Below are 27,394 nucleotides of genomic sequence, written 5' to 3'. Positions count from 1 at the left end.
TATACCTTTTAAACCCTCAGACTGTCTCAATATTATTTGAATACGTACTTAGAATGGTACCATTGAGTGTTGAATTCTAACGTGACTTACTGGGAATCCATTTTTTATTCTTTTAACTTTATTCTTTAAACTTATTCTTTAAGTCTCAGACTTCAGAGAATTGTCTGTTTTTATCAACTTTTATGCTTTAGAGGTAATTTAACTAGTCATCCAAAATGAGGAACACTTGGAGTGCTTTTTCCCTTTGAATTTAAGCAATGTTATGCAAATATTTATAATTTTGTTATAAAAGTAAAATAAATGTTTTCCTTTATAGCAATACTTTTATTACAGAGATTTATAGTGGTGTATCATTGGTTACCTTACAGATATTACTGCCTTGCAGCTGTTGCAGCTTTATTAAAATATGTTGAATTTATTCAAAATTCAGTTTACGCACCAAAATCGCTAAAGATTTGTTTCCAGGGTAGTGAACAGACAGCCATGATAGATTCATCATCAGCCCAAAACCTTGAATTACTAATTAATAATCAAGACTCTAGGTAAGATTATCCATTTTTTATTAGGAAATATATCAGTATATTTTATTATCATATTTTTCTATGAATAGTTACTTTATATTTTTTAAAGTTGTTCAGTGGAGAAATATTGAAAATAAACATTTTTAATATTTATACCATTGTTGCTGAACTGCTCAAATGTTTTCACCAAAATCAAGTTTTAAAAAGATATTTTTACTAAATAAGAAAAAAAAAATCTGACAGCCATTTCAAAATTAAGCAGAAGACTTGAACAGACGTTTCTCCAAAGAAGATATACAGAGGTACAATAAGCAAGAGCTCAACATCACTATTTGTTAGGGAAATACATATCAAAAACAGTTATCACTTCCCACTGTTAGTATAGTTATTATTAAATAAATAGGAAAGATAAGAATTGGTAAGGATGAAGAAATTAGAATCCTAATCCATTTATGGTAGGGATATAAAATGGTGGAGGCACTTTGAGAAACCATGTGGTGGTTCCTCAAAAAGCTAAATTTGGCATTACCATACAATCCAGAAATTCTGCTTCTTGGTATATACCCAGAAGAACTGAGAGTGGAGATTCAAACAGATACTTGCACACAAGTATTCATAGCAGCATGATTCACAGTAGCCAAAATGTGGAAACAAACCAAATGTCCATCAACCAGTGACTAATAAAGTGTATACAAATAAGATGTATACATATAATGGAATATCATTCAGCTTTAAAAAGGAATGAAATTCTGCCACAAGATGTATGAACCTTGAAGACATTGTGTTAAGTGAAATACGCTGGACACAAAAGGCGAAGTACCTAGAATAGGCAAATTTATGGCAACAGAAAGTAGACAGGTTATCAGGGGCTGGGGGAACTGGGGAATGGGAGAGTTATTGTTTAATGGATTCAGAGTTTATGTTTGGGATGATGAGAAAGCTCTGGAAACGAATGGTAGTAATGGTTGCACATTATTGCAAGTATACCTAATGGCACTGAATAGTGAGCGTAATATGGTTAAAATGGTAAAATTTGTGTTTTGTATGTTTTACCATAATAAAAAAGAAGTTATTGTGTGCAGAATACTACAATGCTGAAATAACCAGTTTTAAAAGCATTAAATACAGGAAATTCAAGGGACTACATAATCATTTGAGAAGATGAAGTAGTTGAAAATGATAAAAATGGTCTTTGTGTATGACTAGATTGCTGGTTTTATTGGTTTATTATTAGCTTCAGTTAGATGAATATTGATGGTAAACATGAATGAAAGGGAGAATGGGAGATTGCTCATGTGTTTGTGCATATGTGTGTGTTGTCCATGTACATACACACTGTAAACATGAGGTTTTATAAGATTTCATAATGGTTGAATAAACTAGAATCAAAATGTCATTAGAAGATAATGTAATCAACCTGTGGTGGTGTTTATAGTAGGGATAAACTATATGGTTTAATATGGGTTCAATTTGGTACAAAGAATTAGTGAGTCATGGTTTATCTCCTTAAGGAATTATAGTCCGGAGGAGGAGACTATAGTATCATAGATCATTAACATGTACTAAGTACATCAGGCCCTCTGTAACCGAGGGACCCACTGTTGGTTGAATTCACAGATATGGAACTTGTGAATATGGAGGGCCCACTGTAGTAGGCCATTTTATATAAAGGACTTAAGTATCCATGGATTCTGGTATCCGTTAGAGGTCTTAGAGTCAATTACCTATAGAAAGGGTCGACTGTATGGTGATGAAAATTTGCATAAAAAATGATGGGCTCGTAGCAGAGAGAGAAAGTTAATTTGGCTTAGTTAAGGAGTAAAAGAATTATTATAGAAATGGTTTTCTAGAGGGGATAATACCTTGACTTTTTTTTTTTTAGCCCAGACATGAGTTTTGAAATATAAATAGAAGTTTTCCAGATTAAAGAGTAAAACAAGTAGTAAGACAGTGAATAAAAAGGTTTTGAAAGCATGATTTTCAATATAGTAATATGTGCAAGGAAACTTAAGCTATTTAGTTTGGTAAAATGCAGGTTGGGAGTAAGTAAGCTTGGAGTAAAATCTCAGCTTTTAGTAATTAATATATCGATAACCTCAGATATCAATAAATACAAATTTTAGTATTAAGAGTATTGAATAGAATAAAGAATGCTTTAGACAATTGAAGCCTTAAGGTGCTTGTGCCAGTTTCAGAGCTTCAGTGTAAATATTTCTGTCGCTTTGTGCGTTCTTATCTTGGCTTTACTTTCCACTATATGAAATCTCCAGACATATCTAATTTTGTTTATTATTTACTTCAGTCATCAAGAACAGTTTAGATCTATCTAGGTACTGTTGGTACTACTTTTAGTAAAGTAGGAATACTACTGTATATACTACTTTTTGTCATCCATCAGTGTAGTGACCTCTGCACCTTTGCAGTTCCACTGGATAATGGTGATCTAAAATTATAACCTTTTAAAGGAGAATGTAATTAATAGTAGTTATTCCTTTCTAGCTTAGTGAATAAGTAATATTTTTTCTGTTGCCTGGGAAAAGATAAAATAATATCTGGATAAACTACTCTGTTGTTGACTTTCTAAGTTAAAATAACATAGGGTAATATAGACAGTCAATAACTAAGGCTGGTAATTATTACAAAGGGTTTTATACTCAGTTTTACTTTGTCACATTTCATAGTTAATCATTGTTTGACCATTGTCATCATCAAACATTGCTTGAGTTTCTGCCATATATTAAATGATAAGATATTTGACCTTTAAGAGTTCATATTGTAGTTGAGAGGAGAAATTGAGGTCTTTTCCCTGACTTAAACCAAAGAAAATTAGGTTGAAAGATGAGCATGCTACCTACTAAACTATCTGGATAGCTCTAATGCTTCTATGGACTTGTCACTTGTTCAGTATAGTTTCCATCATTGATTTCTATAGCAAATGGCAGGTTTAGGTGTGCTCCCTACTTTTGTTCCTGCAAAAGACAAGTTCTCAAAATTGTACCTGTGACTTACCTATGATAACCTCCTGATTCCCAGCCAGGGCTTGATTTGAGTAATTTCTTAAAAATATGTTTAAATTGATATACTAAAAATTTGATAGTCTGATAACTTAAATCATTTTTATTTCCTTTCTTCTCTTAACCCAAATTCAGTATGTCAGTAAATCCTCTTGATTCAGCCTTTAGAGTACGTTCATATTCTGGGTCTTATCATTTCCAAGTCTACAAACTTAACACCATACTTTTACTGCTCAGTTGCTGAGTTGTGTCTGACTCTTTGTCACCCTTTGGACTGCAGCCTGCCAGGCTCCTCTGTTCACGGGATTTTTCAGACAAGAATACTGGAGTGGATTGCCCTTTCCTCCTCCAAGTTATCTTCACAACCTAGGGATTGAAGCTGCATCTCCCGTGTCTCCTGCATTGTAGTTAGATTGTTTACCTGCTGAGCCACCAGTGAAGCCCCCACAACTCTAATCCATACCTCCATCATTTTAGCCTGGACCCATCACTTCATGGGAAATAGATGGGGAAACAGTGGAAACAGTGTCAGACTATTTTTGTGGGCTCCAAAATCACTGCAGATGGTGAATGCAGCCATGAAATTAAAAGATGCTTACTCCTTGGAAGAAAAGTTATGATCAACCGAGATAGCATATTGAAAAGCAGAGACATTACTTTGCCAACAAAGGTCCATCTCGTCAAGGCTATGGCTTTTCCAGTGGTCATGTATGGATGTGAGAGTTGGACTGTGAAGAAAGCTGAGTGCCAAAGAATGGATGCTTTTGAACTGTGGTGTTGGAGAAGACTCTTGAGAGTCCCTTGGACTGCAAGGAGATCAAACCAGTCCATTCTAAAGGAGATCAGCCCTGGAATTTCTTTGGAAGGAATGATGCTAAAGCTGAAACTCCAGTACTTTGGCCACCTCATGTGAAGAGTTGACTCATTGGAAAAGCCTCTGATGCTGGGAGGGATTGGGGGCAGGAGGAAAAGAGGACAGAGGATGAGATGGCTGGATGGCATCACCGACTCGATGGATGTGAGTTTGAGTGAACTCCGGGAGTTGGTGATGGACAGGGAGGCCTGGCGTGCTGTGATTCATGGAGTCACAAAGAGTCGGACATGACTGAGCGACTGAATTGAACTGAACTATATAGTATAATAGCCCCTAACTTGTCTCTCTGTCTTCTTCCTCTCCCTACAATTAGTCTGTTCTCAACCTAGTGGCCAGAAAGTGATCCTTTTAAACCAGAAATTACATCTTGAAACTTTAATGCTTAAAAGTCTTCCAGTGCTCCTGTTACCTTTAGAGTGTAATTCAGACTCTTTACCATGGCCTACAAGGACTTCTGTGTTCTGATTTCTTTCAACTTCTTTATTCATTTCCCTTAATTCTTACTTTGCAGTGCTCCACCAACCTTGATCTTTCTGGTTCTAGAGCCAGAAAGACTGGTGGTGGTTTAGTTGTTAAATCTTGTCCGACTCTTGTGGCCACATGGACTGTGGCCTGCCAGGCTCTTCTGTTCATGGGATTCTCCTGGCAAGAATATTGGAGTGGGTTGCCATTTCCTTCCCCACCAGGAAGACTGGGCCTAAATTGCTGTTCTGTTTTGCCCCTTTAAACTGGTAACTCTTTTATTATTGTTGTTCACTTATTTGGAAACCTCAGGCAGATTACTTAATTTCTTTGTGTTTCAGTTTCTTCCCTTATAAAATGTGGCTAATAATAGCATCTAGCCCATACCATTGTTATTAGAATTAAATAATATATGTACATTTCTTAGAATAAGGCCTGGCGTATACTGTGTTCAGTATGTTAGCTATTCTCACCATCATTGTCATAATTATTCCCGTTTCATCATCATCTTGGTATGGATGTCTTAATTCAACTGTCAGATATAAATACAGGTCTTTCTCAACCTAACTAAAGCAATCCTTCTTGTCATTCTCTGTACAGTCCTATTTGTTTGTAATAGTTTCTGTACCTGATATTATTTTCTTTCTTTCTCTTTTATAATTCTCTAACTTCATAAATTAGAACAGAGTGATTATGTTAAATACATGTTTTATCAGTGTAAAGTTCTCTTCCCCCTTACGTATGTATTATTGATATCTTGTTATTATTGATAGAATGCCACGGACTAGAACATTTTATATTAGTCTGAGTATTGTAACTGGTCTATGAAAAAAAGTCATTCACTGATGCAAGAGGATGCTGTAGATCCTTGTTAATCAAAGTGTGCTTCACTGACTGACAGCATACCTGAGAGTTTATTTAAAAGGTAGATTATCAGGCCTCATCCCAGACTGAATCAGAATCCTCATTTGATTTGTATTAATATGAAAGTTTGAGAATCACTATTGTAGATTATAGGATTATTTTAAAACTACGTGGGAGAAGGCAAGGGTGGGACAATATGAGAGCATAGCATTAAAACATGTATATTACCATATGTAAAATAGATGACCAGTGAAAATTCAATGCATGAAGCAGGGTACCCAAAGCTGGTGCTCTGGGACAACCCAGAGAGGTGGTGTGGGGAGGGAGGTGGCAATGGGGTTCAGGATGGTGGGACACATGTACACCCATGACTGATTCATGTTGATGTATGGCAAAAACCACAATATTGTAAAGTAATTTAAATAAATTTTAAAAAGTTAAATTACAGTTTTATTGGTTTCTCCTTTGTATACTTAATGAAATTTTCCTAACTTATGCTTTTAAAGGAATAATCACACGCTCTTTGGTGTTCTAAATTATACTAAGACTCCTGGAGGAAGTAGAAGACTTCGTTCTAATATATTGGAACCTCTAGTTGATGTTGAAACCATTAACATGAGATTAGATTGTGTTCAGGAACTGCTTCAAGATGAGGAACTTTTTTTTGGACTTCAGTCAGGTAAACATCATCTATTTTTACAAATGCAAATTATTAAAAATATGTGTCTTCCTAAAATGATACCAGTCCTGTTGGATTAAGGCTCATCCTAATGATGTTATCTTAATTTGATGACATCTGCAAAGATCTAGTTTCCAAGTAATGTCACATTCAGATACCAGGATTTGGGATTACCAAATTTCTTTTGCGAGGATGCAGTCCAACTCATGAGGTAAGAGAACTGCCCTTGGCACCTGTTCACTGGCATGGCAGTGCAATATTTTTCTTAAATCTGTAAGTGGAAGGGCAGTTAATCTGCACTGATCCTAGTCTAGTTCCTGGATTTTAGCCACTTGATCTGTCTTCTATATCCCCACTGTTGTTCTGGTGGTCTAAACTGAAGTAGTACATGAAAATCTAGAAGGCACTTACAGTCTTTAGGTTTCTTCAGTTCAATTCTAAATATCTTTTAATTAGTATAATTTCTTCAAAATTCTGACATTATACTGACTGTGACTGCATTTCCAATGTTGCTGAGTATATTCATTTTTTCTATGTATTCCTGTGTATTTTGTGAGGCTTTGGAAAAAGTGTGAAAAGGCTTATTTTTAACTGGTCACCGTTGTGGTTTACAGCAACATCTTATCTCTATTCTACCATTCATCACCTGTTGAAAAACAAATTTTATGCACATACTGTCTTCTCTTCATCACCCCATTTCAATCAGTCTTTTTTCTGTGCCTACTGCTGTGCTGAGACTGCTCTTGTCAAGGTCAGTATAGCAGACATTGTTGGTTTTCTGTCCGTATCCTCTCAGGTCTCTTTTAATTTTCTCTGTGCCCCTTTTCCCTGTTCTGTGTGGTTTTGCTTCTAATGGCCTGCACCTGGACTCACTTTAGAGGTCTACCCTCAGGCTATTAGAGGGCTGTGCTGTAAGCAGAGAGGGTCAAATATGCCTTGTGGGCCCTTAAGTGACTGAATAGTGTGGGAGTATGAAAGCCTAACTGCCTCACACTGTTTTGGCAATAACCATGAATGTAATGTCCAGAAGGTCTTCTACAGCATGAACTGAAGTTACCCTCCATAGAATTTTGCCTGAAATTATGTTTTTGCTTGGCTTTTTTCCCTTTCCTGTCCTTCTCTTCTCTATTGGTTTCTCATGGAAGCAAATTCTTAATCTAATACTTGCATATAAATCCTCATTTCAGAGTCTCTTTCTGGAGAATCAAGCCTAAGACATTTACTCATAGTCTCATTGTTGTTAAATTTAATGGGCACATATTAGTTCTATTTGGGGCTTCCCAGGTAGCTCAGGTGGTAAAGAATCTGCCTGGAATGCGGGAGACCCAAGGGTTCTATCCTTGGGTCAGGAAGATCCCCTGGAGAAGGGCATGGCAACTCACTGCAGTATTCTTGCCTGGAGAATCCTGTGGACAGGGGAACCTGGCAGGCTACAATCTGTGCAGTTGCAAAGAGTCAGATATGACTGAGCGACTAACATACACACAGCTCTATTTGAAATCCAACTTCTCTGGTACTGCCAAAATCTCTCCTTATTGAATTACTACCTTTCTTTGCTTCTGTGATTATACAATTTGATTTTCCTCCTACTTTTTTGGAGTTTCCTTTTTTTAAAGCTCTGTTGCTCACTTCTTTAAAAAGTTTCTGACTGTCCATCTCCTTTGTAGTGTTATCTTTATAATTTACAAATAGACTGCAGGACTGTAGACTGTCTTGGAATATCTGTAGGAAGTTCTGTCATTGGTCAGGTAGCAGAGTGAAAACCCCAGATTCCTTCCTTTCAAATAGAAGAGAGAAAGACTCCTGAGTTTTCTTTTTAGGCTTGTTTTCCTTTGCTCATTCCCTGAATGCTGTGGTGCTTCAAAACTATGTCTTAGGTTGCCTTTTTACTCTGTATTTTCTTGGTCTTATAATTATCATTCACATACCTGTAACTTCCAAATTTACATTTCATGCCCAGATATCTTTATAGACCTTCAGCCCCATGTATCTTATTGCCTACTGAGCACTTATTAGATTTTGCCTAATCACCTCAGATTTAATGTATCCAGACTGTGGATTTCCTTCTAAATCAATCCCTTCTGATTTCAAAGAATAGCTCTACATCCAAGCTCTTAACCAAACCAGATGACCAACTGGAAGTCATTCTTGACACTTACCTTCTCTGAAATTAATCATCAAATTCTGTTAAGTCTCTTTTCTATATATATCTTATAGGTATTAGCTTCTATTCCCAGTGCTGCTGCTCCAGCCCAGGGTACCATTTATCTATAATCTGATTTATTTCTGCAGCCTTCTATTTGGCCTTGTCCTCCAGCCTTGTTCTTTGTAGTCCCTTCTCTATATTGGAGCTTGAGTAATCTTTTGAAAATATAAATGTGAACATATTACTCTTTATTAGTTTCTTCCTGTTGATGTAACAAATTACCACACATTTTGAGGCTTAAAACAGCATGAATTAATTATCTTACAATTCTGAAAGTCATAAATCCGTTTTACTGGACGAAAGTCACTGTGTTAGTGGGTCCATTTTTCTTCTGAAGGTTCTGGGACAAAATTGTTCCCTTGCCTTTTCCAGTTGCTAGAGGCCTTCTACATTCCTTGACTCATGGCCCTTCCTCCATCTTCAAAGCCAGGAGAATAGTTTCTTCTCTATTTTGCTTTTGTCCTTAAATCTTCTCTCTTTGACCGATCCTCCTGCCTCTCTCTTAGAAGGACTCTTGTGATTGATTACTTTGGGACTAACAAATAATCCAGAATAATCTCTCCATTTCAAGAAGCTTAAACTTCATCTCATCTTCAAAGTCCCTGTTACCAGATAACATATACAAACGTTCCAGGGATTAGAATGTGGAAATCTTTGCAGGGCTACCACATACCCGCTTTCGTAAAATCTTTCAATCTCTTCTAATGCTTTTAGGATAAAACCCAAACTCTTCTGGACGGCTTTCTTTCTCGTTTACCACAGCACGTCTTGTTACTTGTCACTTTTCATTCTGCCTTCTTCTAGTATAATTGAACTTCTTTTAGTTACTTGAACATAGCATGTCTCATGTTCTGCTTTAAAAACTTTTTAAAATTTAAGTAGTTAATTAAATTTTGTGGCATGCAGGATTTTAGTTCCCCAACCAGGGATTGAACCTCTACTCCCTGCATTGGAAGTATGGAGTCTTAACCACTGGACTGCCAGGGAAGTCCCTAAATTTAATTTATTTTCACAGGGATATGGTTGATTTACAATATTAGTGTCAGGTGTGCAACATAATGATTCAAAGTTTTCATAGATTATACTCTGTTTAAAGTTATTACAAATTTATGGCTGTATTCACTATGCTGTATAACATATGCTTTATAGCTTACTTATTTTATATGTAGTAGTTTGTACCTCTTAATCCCCCATCCATCTCTTTTCCCCCCTCCCTACTTTCTCCGCATTGGTAACCACTAGTTAGTTCTCTGTATCTGTGAGTCTGTTTCTGTTTTGTTATATTTGCTCATTTGTTTTAGTTTTTAGATTCCACATATACTTATTTGTCTTTCTCTGCCTGATTTATTTCACTAAGTGTAATATCCTCTAGGTCCATTCATGTTTTCACAAATGACAAAATTTTACTGTTTTTTTATGGCTGAGTAGTATTCCATTGTGTGTATATACATGTATACATATATATGTGTGTGTGTGTGTATCACAACTTCTTTATTCACTGTCTCTTGATGGACATTTAGGTACGGTATCTTGGCAATTATGAATAATGCTGCTGTGAACATAGGGGTACTTGTATCTTTTTGAATTAGAATTTTTGTTTTCTCTGGATATATACCCTGGAGTGGAATTGCTAGATCATATGGTAGTTCTATTTTTAGTTTTTTGATGAACCATCTCATCTTTTAAAAGATGAGAACAGCTAAAGTTCAGAGAAGTTAGGTAACTCCTGGAAAGTTACGTGGTTAGTGGTTGACTGATGCTTTTAGACTTTTAATCTTATCCTTTAAGTATCATGAAAAAAAGTTAGAGATCAAAAAAGTGGGAAGGAAATTATGATAAGCAACATATTTAAGTCAGAGAAGTAGAGTTTCAAGAAGGAAGGGGTGATCAACAGTGTCAAAATTTGAAGACAAATTCTGAGTAATCAAAGTTAGTAAAAGAACACTATAATTTATTATTTTATCCCTGGTAAATGTAAAATAGATGAAGACAATTAAAACAAGTGGTATTTGCAGATAAAACTGTGCTATATTATTATTTGGGGATAATACTTTATATACTCTATATTTTAAACTGTAACATAAAGTTTAACTGCTCATATTTTCTGTTTGTTTCAGTTATAGCAAGGTTTCTTGATACAGAGCAACTTCTTTCTGTTTTAGTTCAAATTCCAAAGCAAGACACGGTATGTTAATGTATACATGTTATTTTATTATATATTATGTGATATAACTTGTCTTAATATGATGTAACAATTGGAAAATATGAAGTTTTTTGGGAAAGTACTTTGTCATTACTATCTGAAATATTTTTATGCCTTTTTAAAGGAAGCTTTTCTCCTCAATGTGTTATCATATATGATATACTTAAAATTAAAAGTTTATTAATTGAGGAATTGACATATTTCATTTATCAAATATTTACTTAAAGAGTTTGGACATAGTTTTCAAAAACCTTAGATTACAAAACATTTGCTTAATAAACTAGATAAAAATTATGTTAGTTCCAAGGTCCTTTAAAAGATGATCATTATGTGAAGTTTGATTAGTTAGTTTTCAAGTATGCTTAACCTTTAAATATGAAACAAGGCTTTGGATTTTTACAAATTTAAATACTTAGTGCCTGTAGGCACATTCTATAAAGAAAATAATAGATGGTTTTCATTTCTCTTTAAAGTGAATTGAGAAATATTTGCTTTTATCAAATACATTTACAAGTTAACCCTTGAACAGTATGGGGGTTAGGGCACCCTCTTCCCCGTCACCAATGCAATTGAAAACCAGCATGTAACTTTACAGCCAGCCTTCTGCATCCAAGGGTCTCCATCTGCAGATTCAGCCAATTGGATTGTGTTGTACTCTATTTATTGAATAAAACCCACTATGAGTGGACCTGCAGTGTTCAGTCCTGTGTTGTTCAAGGATCACTTGCATATTTTTGCTCATGTGCTTAAAAAGGAAAGAAGTCCTGTATCAGTGGAATTTTATTTGAAATTTTATTACTTTGCAAATCCATTGAAGGCTTATCTATATTTAGGAAGCCTTTTCATATGGTAGAGGAAATACTCTTAAGGTTCATTTATAATAAAAACATCATCATATGGAAAAGTTTTGGCTGTTGGACAGGAGGAGAATTGGGAGTTTCCTTAAATAATTGAAACACTTTAAAATTCAATATATACAAATGAGAGGTAACCTAGAACAACTGAAATCTGAAACAAAATTAATCGATACCATACAATGAGGTTAGAGGCATTCCTTCCACTTCAGTTTCTCATAGTGTTTGTGTATAACTGGTGTTAATATTGTTTCTTCCTTAAATGTTTGGTGGAATTCACAAATAAAGCTGTTAAAACTTGGAATTATTCTTTGTAGGGAGATTCTTGAGTATAAATTCAATTTCTTAAATAGATATGATGCTATTCAGGTTACCTGTTTCTTCTGGAATGAACTTTTAATTAGGGTATTTATTTCATTTGTACTTAATGAGATTATTGGTATGTTACAATTTAAATCTTCTGTTATGGTACTTTTTTACATTTATCTCACCTATATTTTCTTTTCCTTTTCTTCTGCCTTCTTTTGGTTTAAATGGATACTTTTATGATCCCATTTTACTCCTCTGTTGATTTATTGGATAAGTTCATTGTTTTTTTTATTTTAATGGTTGCTTTCAGGTTTATAGAATACATCTTTAGCTGAATTCAGTCTACCTTCAAATAATATTACATCACTTCCCATGTGGTGTAAGAAGCATAGAGTAGTGGCAACAAAAGCAAAAATAACACAAGCTGGGAATATATCCAATTAAAAAACTTCTGCTCAACAGAATATATATAAAGGGTTTTTCACTTTACTTCCAGATATGTTCTTGTTAACATGTGTCATTAACCTTTATTTTTTAACCTCTGTACTGGTTTAGCAGTGTTTTTGGAGCCATCAAATATTTACAGACTTTCAGAGACTTAAAAATGAGTTATCAATTATGAATATAAACCCAAAGGACCAGTTAGCCCTTATGATCTTTTGCCAGATGTCCTGCTTTGAATGGTATTTTCAAATGAAAAGTATCTTAAGTAACAGTTTTACTTATGAATGACATGTTTTAACACAGAAAAAATGCAACTCAGTGTAGGAATAGGAAATGGCTACTCTGTACTTACAATTAATATTAGTTTCCTGGGCCTGCTGAAACAAATACTATACACTGCATGGCTTAAAACACTATAATTTTATTGTCGCAGGTCTGGAGGGTAGAAGTCTGAAATCAAGATGTTGGGAGGGCTATGTTTTCTCTGAAACCTGTAGGAGAATCCTTTCTTACCTGTTTTGGTGGTTTGTTGGTAATCTTTGGTGTTCCTTGACTTGCTATATACATTTAATCTCTCTTTTCCTTGTCACATGGTGGTTTCCTTGTGTCTGTGTCTTCACGTGGCTGTCTTTTTCTTATTTGTTTATTTATGTTTTTGGCTGTGCTGGGTCTTTGTTGATACACGCAGAGCTTCTCTAATTGTGGTTAACAGGGGCTACTCTTTATTGTGGTGCATAGGCTTCTCATTGCAGTGGCTTCTCTTGTTGCAGAGCATGGACTCTAGGGTGTATAGGCTTTAGTAGTTGTGGCTCATGGGCTTAGTTGCTCCATGGCATGTGGGATCTTCCTGGACCAGGGATCAAACCCACATCTTTGTATTGGCAGGTGGATTCTTAACCACTGGGCCACCAGGGAAGTCCTTCACATGACTGTGTTTTATTTGAAACCAGTCATATTGAATTAGGAGTCTACCTACTACAATATGATGTCATCTTAACTCGTTATTTCTGTGACCCTAGTTCCAAATAAGACTGTGTTTTGAGGTACTGAGTGTTTAGACTTCAAAATATCTTTTTTTAGAGGGGGACACAATTCAACTCTCAGCTGTGTGTAAGCAAAGACTTTGTTTCAATTTTATTATAGGAAAGAATTAATTATCAGGTTATGCCTGAGAGCAGTCTCATTGTTGTCACATTGTGTAATGTGTAATATGTAGTATTACATAGTCATACATATCCATGCTTTAGTGTCACTAGCTATAAGAATTAGTAATATACAGTTGACCTTTGGACAACATCAGGCTTAGGGGTGCTAACCCCTCTGCACAATTGAAATTCCTCATATAATTTTTGACTTCCTCCAAACTTAACTATCCCTGATAGCTCAGTTGGTAAAGAATTGGCCTGCAATGTGGGAGACCTGAGTTTGATCCCTGGGTTGGGCAGATCCCCTGGAGAAGGGAAAGGCTACTCACTGCAATATTCTGGCCTGGAGAATTCCATGGACTGTAATAGTCCATGGGGTCACAAAGAGTTGGATATAACTGAGCAACTTTCATTTTCACTTAAATTTAACTATTGATAACCTACTGTTGATTGGAATCCTTACTGATAAACCTAGTGAAGTGAAGTTGCTCAGTCGTGTCCAACTCTTTGCTACCCCATGGACTGTAGCCTACCAGGCTCCTTGGTCCATGGGATTTTCCAGGCAAGAATACTGGAGTGGGTTGCCATTTCCTTCTCCAGGGATAAACCTGATAAACCTAAGTAGCTACTTAATACATGTTTTGTGTGCAGTATGTTTTTATACTGTATTCTTAAATAAAGTAGGCTGGAGAAAAGAAAATATTAAGAAAATCATAAGGAAGAGAAAATACATCTCCAGTACACATATGTGTTTATTTTAAAAGATCCAAATTTAAGTGGATCCATGCAGTTCTAACCTGTGTTGTTCAAGGGTCAGCTGTACATATTTTTGCATTAGATCATTTCTGGTTTTATTAAGAAAGGAATATCATTTTAGCCAACTACCTCTCTGAGAAATATCTGTGATTAACTAACCAGCTTCTGTAATCAATTTGACTATCAGATTTTAGAAAAGCCAGAAATTTTGGTATAAGGTAATTCTGCACACTGAGAATCTGGAATCTTTCTTCTTGTCCAAAAAAGGCAAACTGTAACTAGCTCCATAAGGTTATTAAGGGCCAGTGTTACTTGTCATCCTTTTTAGTTTTGGGGGGGCCAGTCATAGTTGTAAATTTTTTCCTAACCAGCACATATGTCCTTTGTGGAGGTTTTTTAAAAAAAATACTTTTCAGATGAGATTTACTAACTTTTAAGGAAACTTAAGCAATATATTGACTTCATACATAATTCATAAATTTCAGTCTTCCTTTATTGTTTCTCAGTTAATGTTTTCCTAACCATCTGGAGATATATTTAAATGATACTTTAAAGTAATTTAATATAAGCATCTATATCTTACTTAAACACAATATTTACTAAATCAGTTCAGACTTGTGCTGGTTAAATGGCTGGATTTGCTTAAACTTGTGGATGAACTAAATGTTCTATTGGCTGAATTTTATGATTGGCTTAAACTGCTGAATGAACGAAATGTTCTCTGAAAATTTCCGGTGTGAAATTGTTTACCCAAGATGAATTCTTATATTTTCTGTTAAGAACATTGATTTTTAGAAAATGCATATTTTCCAATCATAAGCATTCATTGAAAATCAAACTTAAATTTCTTTTTTAAATTAATCCAGATGTATTTTCTTTTTATGTAGTCTTTATAACCTTACTATTTAATGTTTTTCATTAAGAATGTTTGTATTTTCCATTATAAAACATCTAAAGTACTTACTCCCACATTTGAAAACTTTGATATTAAATAATTTTTTCAAGTTTTACCTAAGTTTTAAATTTTTCCCATTGATTTCAGACTGCCGTAAAGAGTATCTGGGTCATAGCTCTTTCTTTTATTAATTCAACAAGTTATTTTACCAAGCACTGTGGTGAGTGCTAGGGATATAGTAGGAAGTAAGCCTCTAATCCAAAGGAATTTAAAATTCATTTTGAGATTTTGTTTTCTTATTTTTTTAAAAAAGCAATTACAGCATAGTGTTATCAGTAACTGTAAGGGATACGATATTCTACCCTACTTCCAAAGTGACAAGGTAGCCTGCCACAGTTTGATAAATGCTAACAGAAGACACAGACTCCTAGATCAGAGAGAAAAGACTTTATACTCATAACAATAGCCACAGCCAGAATATCAACATTTTCTTCACTGCTTCCCCAAGCTCCCTTTCCAACAGGATGATGTGAAGAGGGCTATATGACACCTGCACATACAGTGTTTCACGGGAGAGAACTGCTTATGTAGGGAACCTGAATCTTATGGGCAGTAAGCGTATGTGCTCAGTTGCTCAGTTGAGTCTGACTTTTTGCAACCCCATGGACTATAGCCCGCGAGGCTCCTCTGTCCATGGAATTTTCCAGGCAAGAATACTGGAGTAGCTTGCCATTTCCTACTCTAGGGGATCTTCTTAACCCAGGGGTTGAACCATATTTGCCTGCTATTCTGCAGGGAGGCCCCATCTTTATTTTCAAGGACTGTGAGCAAACCTACCCTTTGCCCTAGAAGTAGACAATATATCTTTCAAGTGTGTTCACTATACAAACATCCTTGAAAAGTCTGTGTAGAACAAAGGCAGTCAGTGCCTTTGCTCATTAGATGTGCAAAAATGCAAAAGGCTAATAGAGAGTTGTCTCCCAATTCTCCTTGGTGAGACTCTCTTCTTCACTTTGAAAAAGCAAACTGTAAAGAGACTTTATGTGTGTGTGTGTAAGTTGCTCAGTCAGGTCTGACTCTTTGCAACCCCACTGACTTAGCCCACCAGGCTGCTTTGTCCATGGGATTCTCCAGGCAAGAATACTGGAATGGGTTGCCATTCTCTTCTCCAGGGATCTTCCTGACCCATGGATCAAAATTAGTGTTCTATTGTAGCATAACAAATGACCTCAACTATAGCAGTTTAAAACTATACATATTTATTACCTCTCAGTTTCTGTGGGTCAAGAGTTTAAGGTCTTACAAACTGCAATTAAGGTGTCTTTTGGGGCTAGATACTTATCTGGAGTACTCACCTAGGGAAGGGTCTGGTCTGCCTCCCTGCTCATGTGGTATGGACAACAGTTAGTACTTTGAAACTGTAAAGTTTATAGCAGTTTAATTTTTTCAATGCTATCAAGGTTAGGAGAAATTGAAAAGAGACAGAGAAAGAAGAAGCAGGAAGGAAATCACCAGTGATGTAAGAGATTAAGAGAGTATTTGTGTAATACAACTCCTCTACAGCAGATTTTCTCAACTTTGTATTATTTATGTGTTGAGATGGTAATTCTTTTACTGTTCTGTGCATTGTAAAATGTTTAGTGGTATCCACAGCTTCTACCTACTAGATGCTTCCCTGCTAGCTCAGACAGTAAAGAATCCTCCTGCAATATAGGAGACCTGGGTTTGATCCCTGGTTCGGGAACATCCCCTGAAGAAGGAAATGGCAACCCACTCCAGTATTCTTGTCTGGAGAATCCCATGGACAGAGGAACCTGGTGGGCTACAGTCCATGGGGTTGCAAAGAGTTGGACATGGCTGAGTTTCTAAGCATGGACCATATCTTCTACCCACTAGATGCCAGTAGAATCCAATTGTTACCTGTTGTGGTCTTTTACAGACCGGGACCTGCGGACTGGAGTTGACAGAAAGAGAGAAAGCAATATCCCTCGGGTTACGTGGAAAACCAATAAAGCCCTTGCACTGGACTTGTAACGCTCACGAAGGCATAGGGCGTCCTCTCAAGAAGGTCTTGAAAGCCCGGGTGAGAAAGTGAGCTCAGTAGGTTTCCACTCTCTAAAGAATTGGTGGGAGACAGAAAGAAGGACGTGGGGGACCCAAGTCTGTAGTGGAACAAGAGTACTGTATTAGCAGAAATGCATATTGCCTGGAATGCGGGAGACCAGGGTTCGATCCCTGGATTGGGAAGATCCCCTGAAGAAGGAAAATGGCAACCCATTCCAGTACTCTTGCCTGGAGAATCCCATGGAGGAAGGAGCCTGGTAGGCTACAGTCCATGGGGTTGCAAAGAGTCGGACACGACTGAGTGATTTCACTTCACTTCACATGCTCATATATCTTCAGTAAAATGATTACTCAGCAATTAAAAAGAATGAAATTCTACCAGTTACAACAAAATGGATAGTCTATTAAGTACAAGGTCGCTGAAGAGAGTCACTGAAGGGAGTCACTTGAAGGGAATCCAAGCAGGTGCTCTTTCCCATGATCTCAGTCCTGAGAACTGCATACAGCTCTACTTGTTTCTGTATTCCAGGAACTGATAAGGAACAGAGAGTCCTTGAGAAATGGCACACAAAGGAAGAAAGTGCAACATATTGGATCCCTTAAAGTTGAATGTCCCCTGACAGTTACCCCAAATGTTACAGCCAAAAGTGTCTTCAGGCATTATGAAAGTGAACATTCACATGATGACCAGTCCATATTCTGGTACTTCTGAAACTCCCCTCCTGGGCTTTCCTGGTGGTCCAGTGGTTAAGAATCCACCTGCCATGCAGCGGACGTGGATTTGATCCCTGATCTGGGAAGATCCTACAGTCCATAAGGCAACTGAGCCCATGCACCACAACTACTGAGCCTGAGTGCCACAACTGCTGAAGCCTATGCAGCCTAGAGCCCGTGCCCTGCAACAAGAGAAGCCACTACAGTGAGAGGCCTGGGCACTGCAACTAGAGTACAACCGTGTGCAGCAACAAAGACCCAGCGCAGCCAAAAATAGCAAAATAAAAACAAAACATGAAACTCTCTTTCCGCTTCTTCCTGTTCATTATTTTCTACCTCCTTCTGAAAAGAAACCACTTTTTATTACTTTTTAATTTTTCTTTATAACTTAGTTTTACCAGTTTTTTAAAAAACTTTACATATAAGGAATTATTCAGTGTATATTTTTTTAATCTCTGGCTTCTTCTATCCAACATTATGTTTGTAAGATTTAATCATGTTGTCACATGTAGCTATAGCTCATTTATTTCCATTGCTATATAATATTCCACTGTATGGATATGCCATTATTTGTTTCACTGTTGTTGAACTTTTGAGTTGTTGGCAGGTTATAGCGATTAGAGATAATATTGCTTAACAATTTTATATCTGTTTCTTAATAGAATTTTGGACATATTTTTATTGGGTACATACGAATGGAATTTGAGTCATTAAGTATACCTTCAACTTTAGTAGATAATGACAAAATATTTGCCAAAATGTTTTTTAAAATGATTGTATCTACTAATTTACACTTCCATCAGGAGTATATGAGAAGTCTTATTGCTCTTTTCCCAAACCTGATCTTGTCAGTTTAAAATTTTAGCTATAGTGGTTGGTAGATAGTAGTACTTCATTGTGGTTTTAATTGGCCTTTTTTGTTAATGAGGTTGAATGTGCTTTCATATGTATATTTACATTTTGAATATCTGCTTTTGTGAAAGTCTTGCCCATTTTTCTATTGAGTTATCATTGTTTTAGATTTGTAGAGCTTCTCTTTATATAAACCCCTTGTTGATTCTGTGTGTTGCAAATATCATTTCCCATTTTGTAATTGGTTTTTTTTACTCATTATTGTGGAGTAGACCTTGTTGGTGTGCCACCTACATCCTCTTGGTATTCACTTTTGTGTAAGATATGCTTCTTTTTGCAAGCAGCTAAAACTTTCTACCTGAGGACTTTTCTCTGGTCCCAGGGAAACTAGTGAGTTGCCTCACTAGTTGTTGCCTCAGTGCCCCAGTGATAGGTCTTAACCAGTACCGAATAGGAGTTGATGAATAAATTCCCTATATTCCTTACCTCTGGAAGTAGTTTCTTTAAAAAAAAAATGTTTGTTTTCTTACTTGGTTGCACCAGTCTTAGTTATGGTCTCAGGATCTTCGATTTTTGTCACAGCATGCACAATCTTTAGATGCTGTCAGTGAAGACACATTTGAGAAAGTGGTGGCCTTCAATAATTGCTTCTGTTCTTTGTGTTCACTTTTTTCTTTTGAAAAACTCCAAAGGCTTGTCTTTTAATGCAGGGTGCTAGGTCTTCATGGTGTGAAGCAGTTTTGAAGGTTTCATGGTTTCGTTGAATAGCCTGTTGCCACATATTATATAAAGCAGACTTGGAGAATGTGAATCACCTGTTGCAGTGAACCCGTAATTTAAGAAGGGCTCTTGGTATTTTGGAGAAGGCAATGGCACCCCACTCCAGCACTCTTGCCTGGAAAATCCCATGGATGGAGGAGCCTGGTAGGCTGTAGTCCATTGGGTCACGAAGAGTTGGACACGACTGAGCAACTTCCCTTTCACTTTTCACTTTCATGCATTGGAGAAGGAAATGGCAACCCACTCCACTGTTCTTGCCTGGAGAATCCCAGGGACGGGGGAGCCTGGTGGGCTGCCGTCTATAGGGTCGCACAGAGTTGGACACGACTGAAGCGACGTAGCAGCAGCTTGGTATTTTAAATGCAGCTTTTTTTTTGTTGGCAGTCTTATTAGAGTCTTCTGCTATCTCATCATTGGATCTTTCCTGTTTTTCAAAGAAGCTCTTCAGCGGGGTTTGCTTTTTCACTCACCTTGGCTAGGGTTAGCTTGTGGGCTTACCAAAACTGTGACAAGACAAGTGCACAGTGTGGCAAATAGGTGTCGATGGAAGTGGTAAATAAAATAATGTGTGCCCATGCTCGGACTGAAATAAGTGTTGGATTCTGACTTAGAGCCTGCTACCAGATACAGCTGTGCAATTGAAGTACATCAACTCATTTGCCTCTCTAAAGCCTGACACCAGATGCAACTTGTTGCTTGCTACTCAATGATAGGGTTTTGATGAGTCTGCAAGCAATTAATTTTTTATGGTGATTTCCCTGGTGGCTCAGATGGTAAAGAATCTGCCTGCAATGAGGGAGACCTGGGCTTGATCCCTGGGTTGGGAAAATCCCCTGGAGAAGGGATAGGCTTCCCAGTCCAGTATTCTTGCCTGGAGAATGCCATGGACAGAGGAGCCTGGTGGGCTACAGTCCTTGGGGCCTCAAAGAGTCGGACATGACTGAGAGACTTAAGCACAGCACATCATGCTTGCTTCGTATCACGTATCTATCTTCTGTGCAGTCAAACCTATCTGCCAATGATAATCTATATTTGTTGCCATTCCTCACCACTAACATCACCATGTCAGCTCTTCTTCAGATCATCAGGCATTGAGATTCTTATAAAGAGTGCACAACCTAGATCCCTTATACTTGTAGTTCACAGTGGGTAGGGTTCACACTCCTATGAGAATCTTAATGCCACCGCTCATCTGACAGGATTTAAAGCTCAGAAAGTAATGCAAGCAGTGGAGAGTGTCTGTAAATACAGATGAAACTGCTTGCTTACCCACCAGTCACTTCCTGCTGTGTGGCCTGGTTCCTAATAGGCCGTGAACCATTAGTGGTATGGGGCCCTGGGACTGATGACTCCGGACCTAGGTGGTTTACCTGCCTAGGTTAATAAATAAAAATATTTGGAAAATGTAAGTGTAGAATGTTCAAAAGGAAAATTCATTCATGTATTAAGTATTTATGGTGTCCACATTTGGATTTTTTTGTCTGAATAGGTTAATGTAGCTGAGTCAAAGATAACAAATTTAATATGCCTAAAACACACCTTGGAACTTGTGGATCCTTTAAAGGTAATTTATGTGTGTGTCTTATGTAAAACATGTCTAGCATCAGTTTTTTAAAAGTTTTTGTTTTGAAAAAATTTCACATTTAGAATGTTTTAAGAGTAGAATAATGAATTCCCATCTTCTCTCTCTTTCCACACACAGCACACACACATGTTATTACCTTTGTTATTACTCTTAATGAACAATTTGAGAATGAATTGCATTCTAAAGTGCATACATCCTATGAGCAAAGATGTTCTCTAGCATCACTGCAATATAATTTAAAAATTCAGGATATTTAACACTGATACAATACTATTGCAGTTGACTGTTGCACAACATGAGGGTCAGGGCACCAACCTTCCCTACAGTTGAAATTCCACCTATAACTTATTATTGCTGTTTGTATACTCAGTTCCTCAGTGTCCACAGTTCCTCCATATCTGCAGTTCTACATCTATAAATTCAGTCAACTGCAGATCATGTGGTACTGTAGTATTTACTATTGAAAAAAATCCACCCATGAGTGGACCTGCACAGACAGTTCAAGCACGTATTGTTCAAGGATCAACTGTAAACTATGTATAGCCTATACTGTATTCATATTTTTCCAATAGTTCTAATATTGTTCTTTATGGTAATTTTTTTTCCAGTCCAGGACCAGGCATTGTATTTAATGTCATGGTTCTTTATACTTCTGAAAAGTTTTTCAGCCTTTTTTTGTCTTTCGTGATACTGACATCTTGAAGAGTAAGGGTCAGTTGTTTAATAGGATATTCTTGTTTGTGTGATTGTTTCTTCATGATTAAATTTGGGTTATACATGTTTGACAGTAGTACTCTGTGAGCAATGTTGTATCTTTCTCAGTATCAAGAGGCACATGGCACTTTTTCCTTCTTGGTGACAATAACTTTGATCAATTACTTCACTATAAAGTTATAAGTAATCTGTGGAGAGATACCTTGAGACTGGGTAAATTCACTGGTCCTTGTCAAACTTTCACCCCTTGATTTTGGTATTTATTAATAACTTTTATCTGACATAACTGTGATGGTTATAAAATGGTGATTTTTCTCATCTATTTTTAATTCTATATGGTGTACAATATTTGAAAAACTTTAAATTAAAAGACAAAGAAGAATCACTTTATAAAAATAAAAAATAATGAAAAGTGTAGAAAAATTTTGTTATAAACTTTATTCTACTACAGACACATACAACAATTAGGCAAAATATTTCAAAAGTGTTGTCATCTTTCTTAGAATGAAATAAGTATAATAAATCATCCCCCCAAACTGATAGTTGATGAAACACAAAGTTTCAAACTTTGGTATGTCTAAGGCAAAGTCAAAATGACAAAGTTAGGAAAATTTTATCACAAATGACAGAAAATCTTTCTATTATCATAAAACTTGTGTAATTTTATGAGAAAATACTGGTGTGCCAATGGAAATGTGGAAAATGACAAAAAATGGAACCAAGTAGTTAATCAGTTCAGTTCAGTTCAGTCGCTCAGCTGTGTCCGACTCTTTGCGACCCCATGAATTGCAGCACTCCAGGCCTCCCTGTCCATCACCAACTCCTGGAGTTCACTCAGACTCACATCCATCGAGTCAGTGACGCCATCCAGCCATCTCATCCTCTCTCGTCCCCTTCTCCTCCTGCCCTCAATCCCTCCCAGCATCAGAGTCTTTTCCAATGAGTCAACTCTTTGCATGAGGTGGCCAAAGTATTGGAGTTTCAGCTTTAGCATCATTCCTTCCAAAGAAATCCCAGGGCTCATCTCCTTCAGAATGGACTGGTTGGATCTCCTTGCAGTCCAAGGGACTCTCAAGAGTCTTCTCCAACACCACAGTTCAAAAGCATCAATTCTTCGGTGCTCAGCCTTCTTCACAGTCCAACTCTCACATCCATACATGACCACAGGAAAAACCATAGCCTTGACTAAATGGACCTTTGTTGGCAAAGTAATGTCTCTGCTTTTGAATATGCTATCTAGGTTGGTCATAACTTTCCTTCCAAGGAGTAAGCGTCTTTTAATTTCATGGCTGCAGTCACCATATGCAGTGATTTTGGAGCCCAAAAAAATAAAGTCTGACACTGTTTCCACTGTTTCCCCATCTATTTCCCATGAAGTGATGGGACTGGATGCCATGATCTTCGTTTTCTGAATGTTGAGCTTTAAGCCAACTTTTTCACTCTCCTCTTTCACTTTCATCAAGAGGCTTTTTAGTTCCTCTTCACTTTCTGCCATAAGGGTGGTGTCATCTGCATATCTGAGATTATTGATATTTCTCTGAGCAATCTTGATTCCAGCTTGTGTTTCTTCCAGTCCAGCGTTTCTCATGATGTACTCTGCATATAAGTTAAATAAGCAGGGTGACAATATACAGCCTTGACTAACTCCTTTTCCTATTTGGAACCAGTCTGTTGTTCCATGTCCAGTTCTAACTGTTGCTTCCTGACCTGCATACAAATTTCTCAAGAGGCAGGTCAGGTGGTCTGGTATTCCCATCTCTTTCAGAATTTTCCACAGTTTATTGTGATCCACACAGTCAAATGCTTTGGCATAGTCAATAAAGCAGAAATACATGCTTTTCTGGAACTCTCTTGCTTTTTCCATGATCCAGCGGATGTTGGCAATTTGATCTCTGGTTCCTCTGCCTTTTCTAAAACCAGCTTGAACATCAGGAAGTTCACGGTTCACATATTGCTGAAGCCTGGCTTGGAGAATTTTGAGCATTACTTTACTAGCCTGTGAGATGCGTGCAATTGTGCGGTAGTTTGAGCATTCTTTGGCATTGCCTTTCTTTGGGATTGGAATGAAAACTGACCTTTTCCAGTCCTGTGGCCACTGCTGAGTTTTCCAGATTTGCTGGCGTATTGAGTGCAGCACTTTCACAGCATCATCTTTCAGGATTTGGAATAGCTCAAGTGGAATTCCATCACCTTCATTAGCTTTGTTCGTAGTGATGCTTTCTAAGGCCCACTTGACTTCACATTCCGGGACGTCTTGCTCTAGGTTAGTGATCACACCATCGTGATTATCTGGGTCATGAAGATCTTTTTTGTACAGTTCTTCTGTGTATTCTTGCCATCTCTTCTTAATATCTTCTGCTTCTGTTAGGTCCATACCATCTGTCCTTCATCGAGCCCATCTTTGCATGAAATGTTCCTTTGGTATCTCTGATTTTCTTGAAGAGATCCCTCGTCTTTCCCATTCTGTTGTTTTCCTCTATTTCTTTGCATTGATCGCTGAAGAAGGCTTTCTTATCTCTTCTTGCTATTCTTTGGAACTCTGCATTCAGATGTTTGTACCTTTCCTTTTCTCCTTTGCTTTTCACTTCTCTTCTTTTCACAGCTATTTGTAAGTCCTCCCCAGATAGCCATTTTGCTTCTTTGCATTTCTTTTCCATGGGGATGGTCTTGATCCCTGTCTCCTGTACAATGTCACGAACCTCCGTCCGTAGTTCCTCAGGCACTCTATCTATCAGATCTAGGCCCTTAAATCTATTTCTTACGTCCACTGTATAATCATAAGGGATTTGATTTAGGTCATACCTGAATGGTCTAGTGGTTTTCCCTACTTTCTTCAATTTCAGTCTGAATTTGGCAATAAGGAGTTCATGGTCTGAGTCACAGTCAGCTCCTGGTCTTGTTTTTGCTGACTGTATAGAGCTTTTCCATCTTTGGCTGCAAAGAATATAATCAGTCTGATTTCGATGTTGACCATCTGGTGATGTCCATGTATAGAGTCTTCTCCTGTGTTGTTGGAAGAGGGTGTTTGTTATGACCAGTGCATTTTCTTGGGAAAACTCTATTAGTCTTTGCCCTGCTTCATTCCGTATTCCAAGGCCAAATTTGCCTGTTACTCCAGGTGTTTCTTGACTTCCTACTTTTGCATTGCAGTCCCCTATAATGAAAAGGACATCTTTTTTGGGTGTTAGTTCTAAAAGGTCTTGTAGGTCTTCATAGAACCATTCGATTTAAGCTTCTTCAGCGTTACTGGTTGGGGTATAGACTTGGATTACTGTGATATTGAATGGTTTGCCTTGGAAACGAACAGAGATCACTCTGTCGTTTTTGAGATTGCATCCAAGTACTGCATTTCAGACTCTTTTGTTGACCATGATGGCCACTCCATTTCTTCTGAGGGATTCCTGCCAGCAGTAGTAGATATAATGGTCATCTGAGTTAAATTCACCCATTCCAGTCCATTTTAGTTCTCTGATTCCTAGAATGTTGTCATTCACTCTTATCATCTCTCGTTTGACCACTTCCAATTTGCCTTGATTCATGGACCTGACATTCCAGGTTCCTATGCAATATTGCTCTTTACAGCATCGGACCTTGCTTCTATCACCAGTCACATCCACAGCTGGGTATTCTTTTTGCTTTGGCTCCATCCTTAAATTTTTGATATGAAAAAGTGACAGGATGTATACCATAATACTTGTCTTTGGAGGTATGATAGAATAATAAATGTGTTTCTTTATGCTTTTATGAATTACTTGTTTTTGTTGGTATGTAAATATTATTTTTCTATTCTTCAAAAAAGCTATTATTGCCATTGTCTCATAGAAAACTAAAATAAGGTTAAAATCAGATTACCTATATTTTCTACTGTTTTCTGTTTATTCAAATAGTGACCACACATAGTTTCCAGTAAGCAAAATAAGGATCCATACTTTTGTCATATAAGAATGGAGAACTTGCTCTATTTACCAACATAAAAACACTTTTTTAGTTTAATGTACATTTAACCCACATTTTGGAAGTATACATAGAATACTCAGAATATATAATGATAACTTTAAGTTACTATTGACAATAAGTAGTTTAAAGTTAATGATTAGTTAGGAGACAAGAAAAGTAAGTCATAATAGTAAACCAGTGGATGGTACTGTTTAGCCATGTGCTCTTTATCTGGAAAATGGGCCAGATACAATCTGTTTTCACCTGCATACATAAAATATCCTTTATGAGTATGTAAATGAGAAAATGAAGAAAGAAAGTACTTGGTAAAATGTAAAGTACTAAACAAGTCTAAATGTTTTGTTTCAATAATGTTGTAATTTATTATCCTTAACTATGTTTATCTTATTCTTTAATAGATTACTCTGAAGAACTGTAACACACCTTTATTAAGAGCTTATTATGGTTCCTTGGAAGATAAGAGGTCTTTGTCATTCAACTGTTAATAAAATAGCAGATTATTCCTTTCTTCCTGATCTTTACTGATTTTAAGAACTCTATTTGTATTTTGTAGGACAATTACTTAAGTGTTGGTTAAAAAAACTTTATTTATTAAAAATTTATTTATATATTGCATTTTATAAATAACAATAGATAGGGTAACAGCATAATTTTTGTTAGTGGACAATTAGAATAGCATTAAAAACTGGAATCATGCAAAATTTTGATGTTTCTTTTTTAAGCTATTCTCCCTGGAAAAACTTGCAAATCTAAAAATATATTAGTCTCTTATGTTAAATCATAAGGACCTAATGTAACAAAAATAGTCTATATGAATACTGAATAATATCTAGTTATAGTTTAATTTTAGTATTGCATTTAGCAGTAGCACCTTATTTCTTGACCAAAAAGACTCATGATACTTAAAAACTGTTATTTTATTGATTCAAGATTCTCACCTTGTGTGAGGTCACAAAATGAGGTTAATAGTATAACTGAATTATTACAGACAGATATATAATAGAATAAAATAAAAGGTTAGGAAAATAGGTATTACCAGACTTATAGTTTGCATGATCACTATAGTAAGTTATTAAACTGTCTCACAATATGTTTGGTATCTCTTGCCCCAGCTGAGGGCAAAGACCATATATTAATTCTTCTTTGACTCCCTGCACCTAACACAATGCTCATGGTATAAGTAAATGTTAAATGAGCCCACGAGCATGAAACCAGAATTTTATAATAGTGATTCAGGGATATATTTTTATATTCACACACAATTAGTATGTATAGTTTGGGAGACTACTAGCCATTGTAGGATTAACCTTGGTGATGTCACTTTTTTTTTTTAGGAACATACTTAGGACTGACAAAATAGTTTAAAATTGATGTAGTCGGAGTCCTAACTTATATAGTTTCATATATATATTGACTATTTACAAAAAAATTTTCAACAATAATTTTAAGAAGATATGATATTTGCTACCATTAACATATTCAAATTGCAAATTAAAATAACT

The 27,394-nt window shown here is 36.5% G+C and overlaps 1 protein-coding gene across 1 annotated transcript in view; it reads left to right on the top strand.

Moving 5' to 3' along the window:
• Window positions 1–27,394, top strand: part of MSH4 (mutS homolog 4) — a 92,780-nt gene that overhangs the window by 24,754 nt on the left and 40,632 nt on the right. The window contains exons 6-10 of the mRNA NM_001206255.3: window positions 369–542; window positions 6,242–6,414; window positions 10,738–10,805; window positions 21,126–21,200; window positions 26,291–26,355. Coding sequence (NP_001193184.1) covers window positions 369–542; window positions 6,242–6,414; window positions 10,738–10,805; window positions 21,126–21,200; window positions 26,291–26,355 — 555 coding nt within the window. The remainder of the gene's footprint in view (window positions 1–368; window positions 543–6,241; window positions 6,415–10,737; window positions 10,806–21,125; window positions 21,201–26,290; window positions 26,356–27,394) is intronic.

This window comes from Bos taurus, chromosome 3 (genome assembly GCF_002263795.3).
Source record: "Bos taurus isolate L1 Dominette 01449 registration number 42190680 breed Hereford chromosome 3, ARS-UCD2.0, whole genome shotgun sequence".
Taxonomy (NCBI): domain Eukaryota; kingdom Metazoa; phylum Chordata; class Mammalia; order Artiodactyla; family Bovidae; genus Bos; species Bos taurus.
This window is presented reverse-complemented; position numbering and strand designations above follow the sequence as displayed.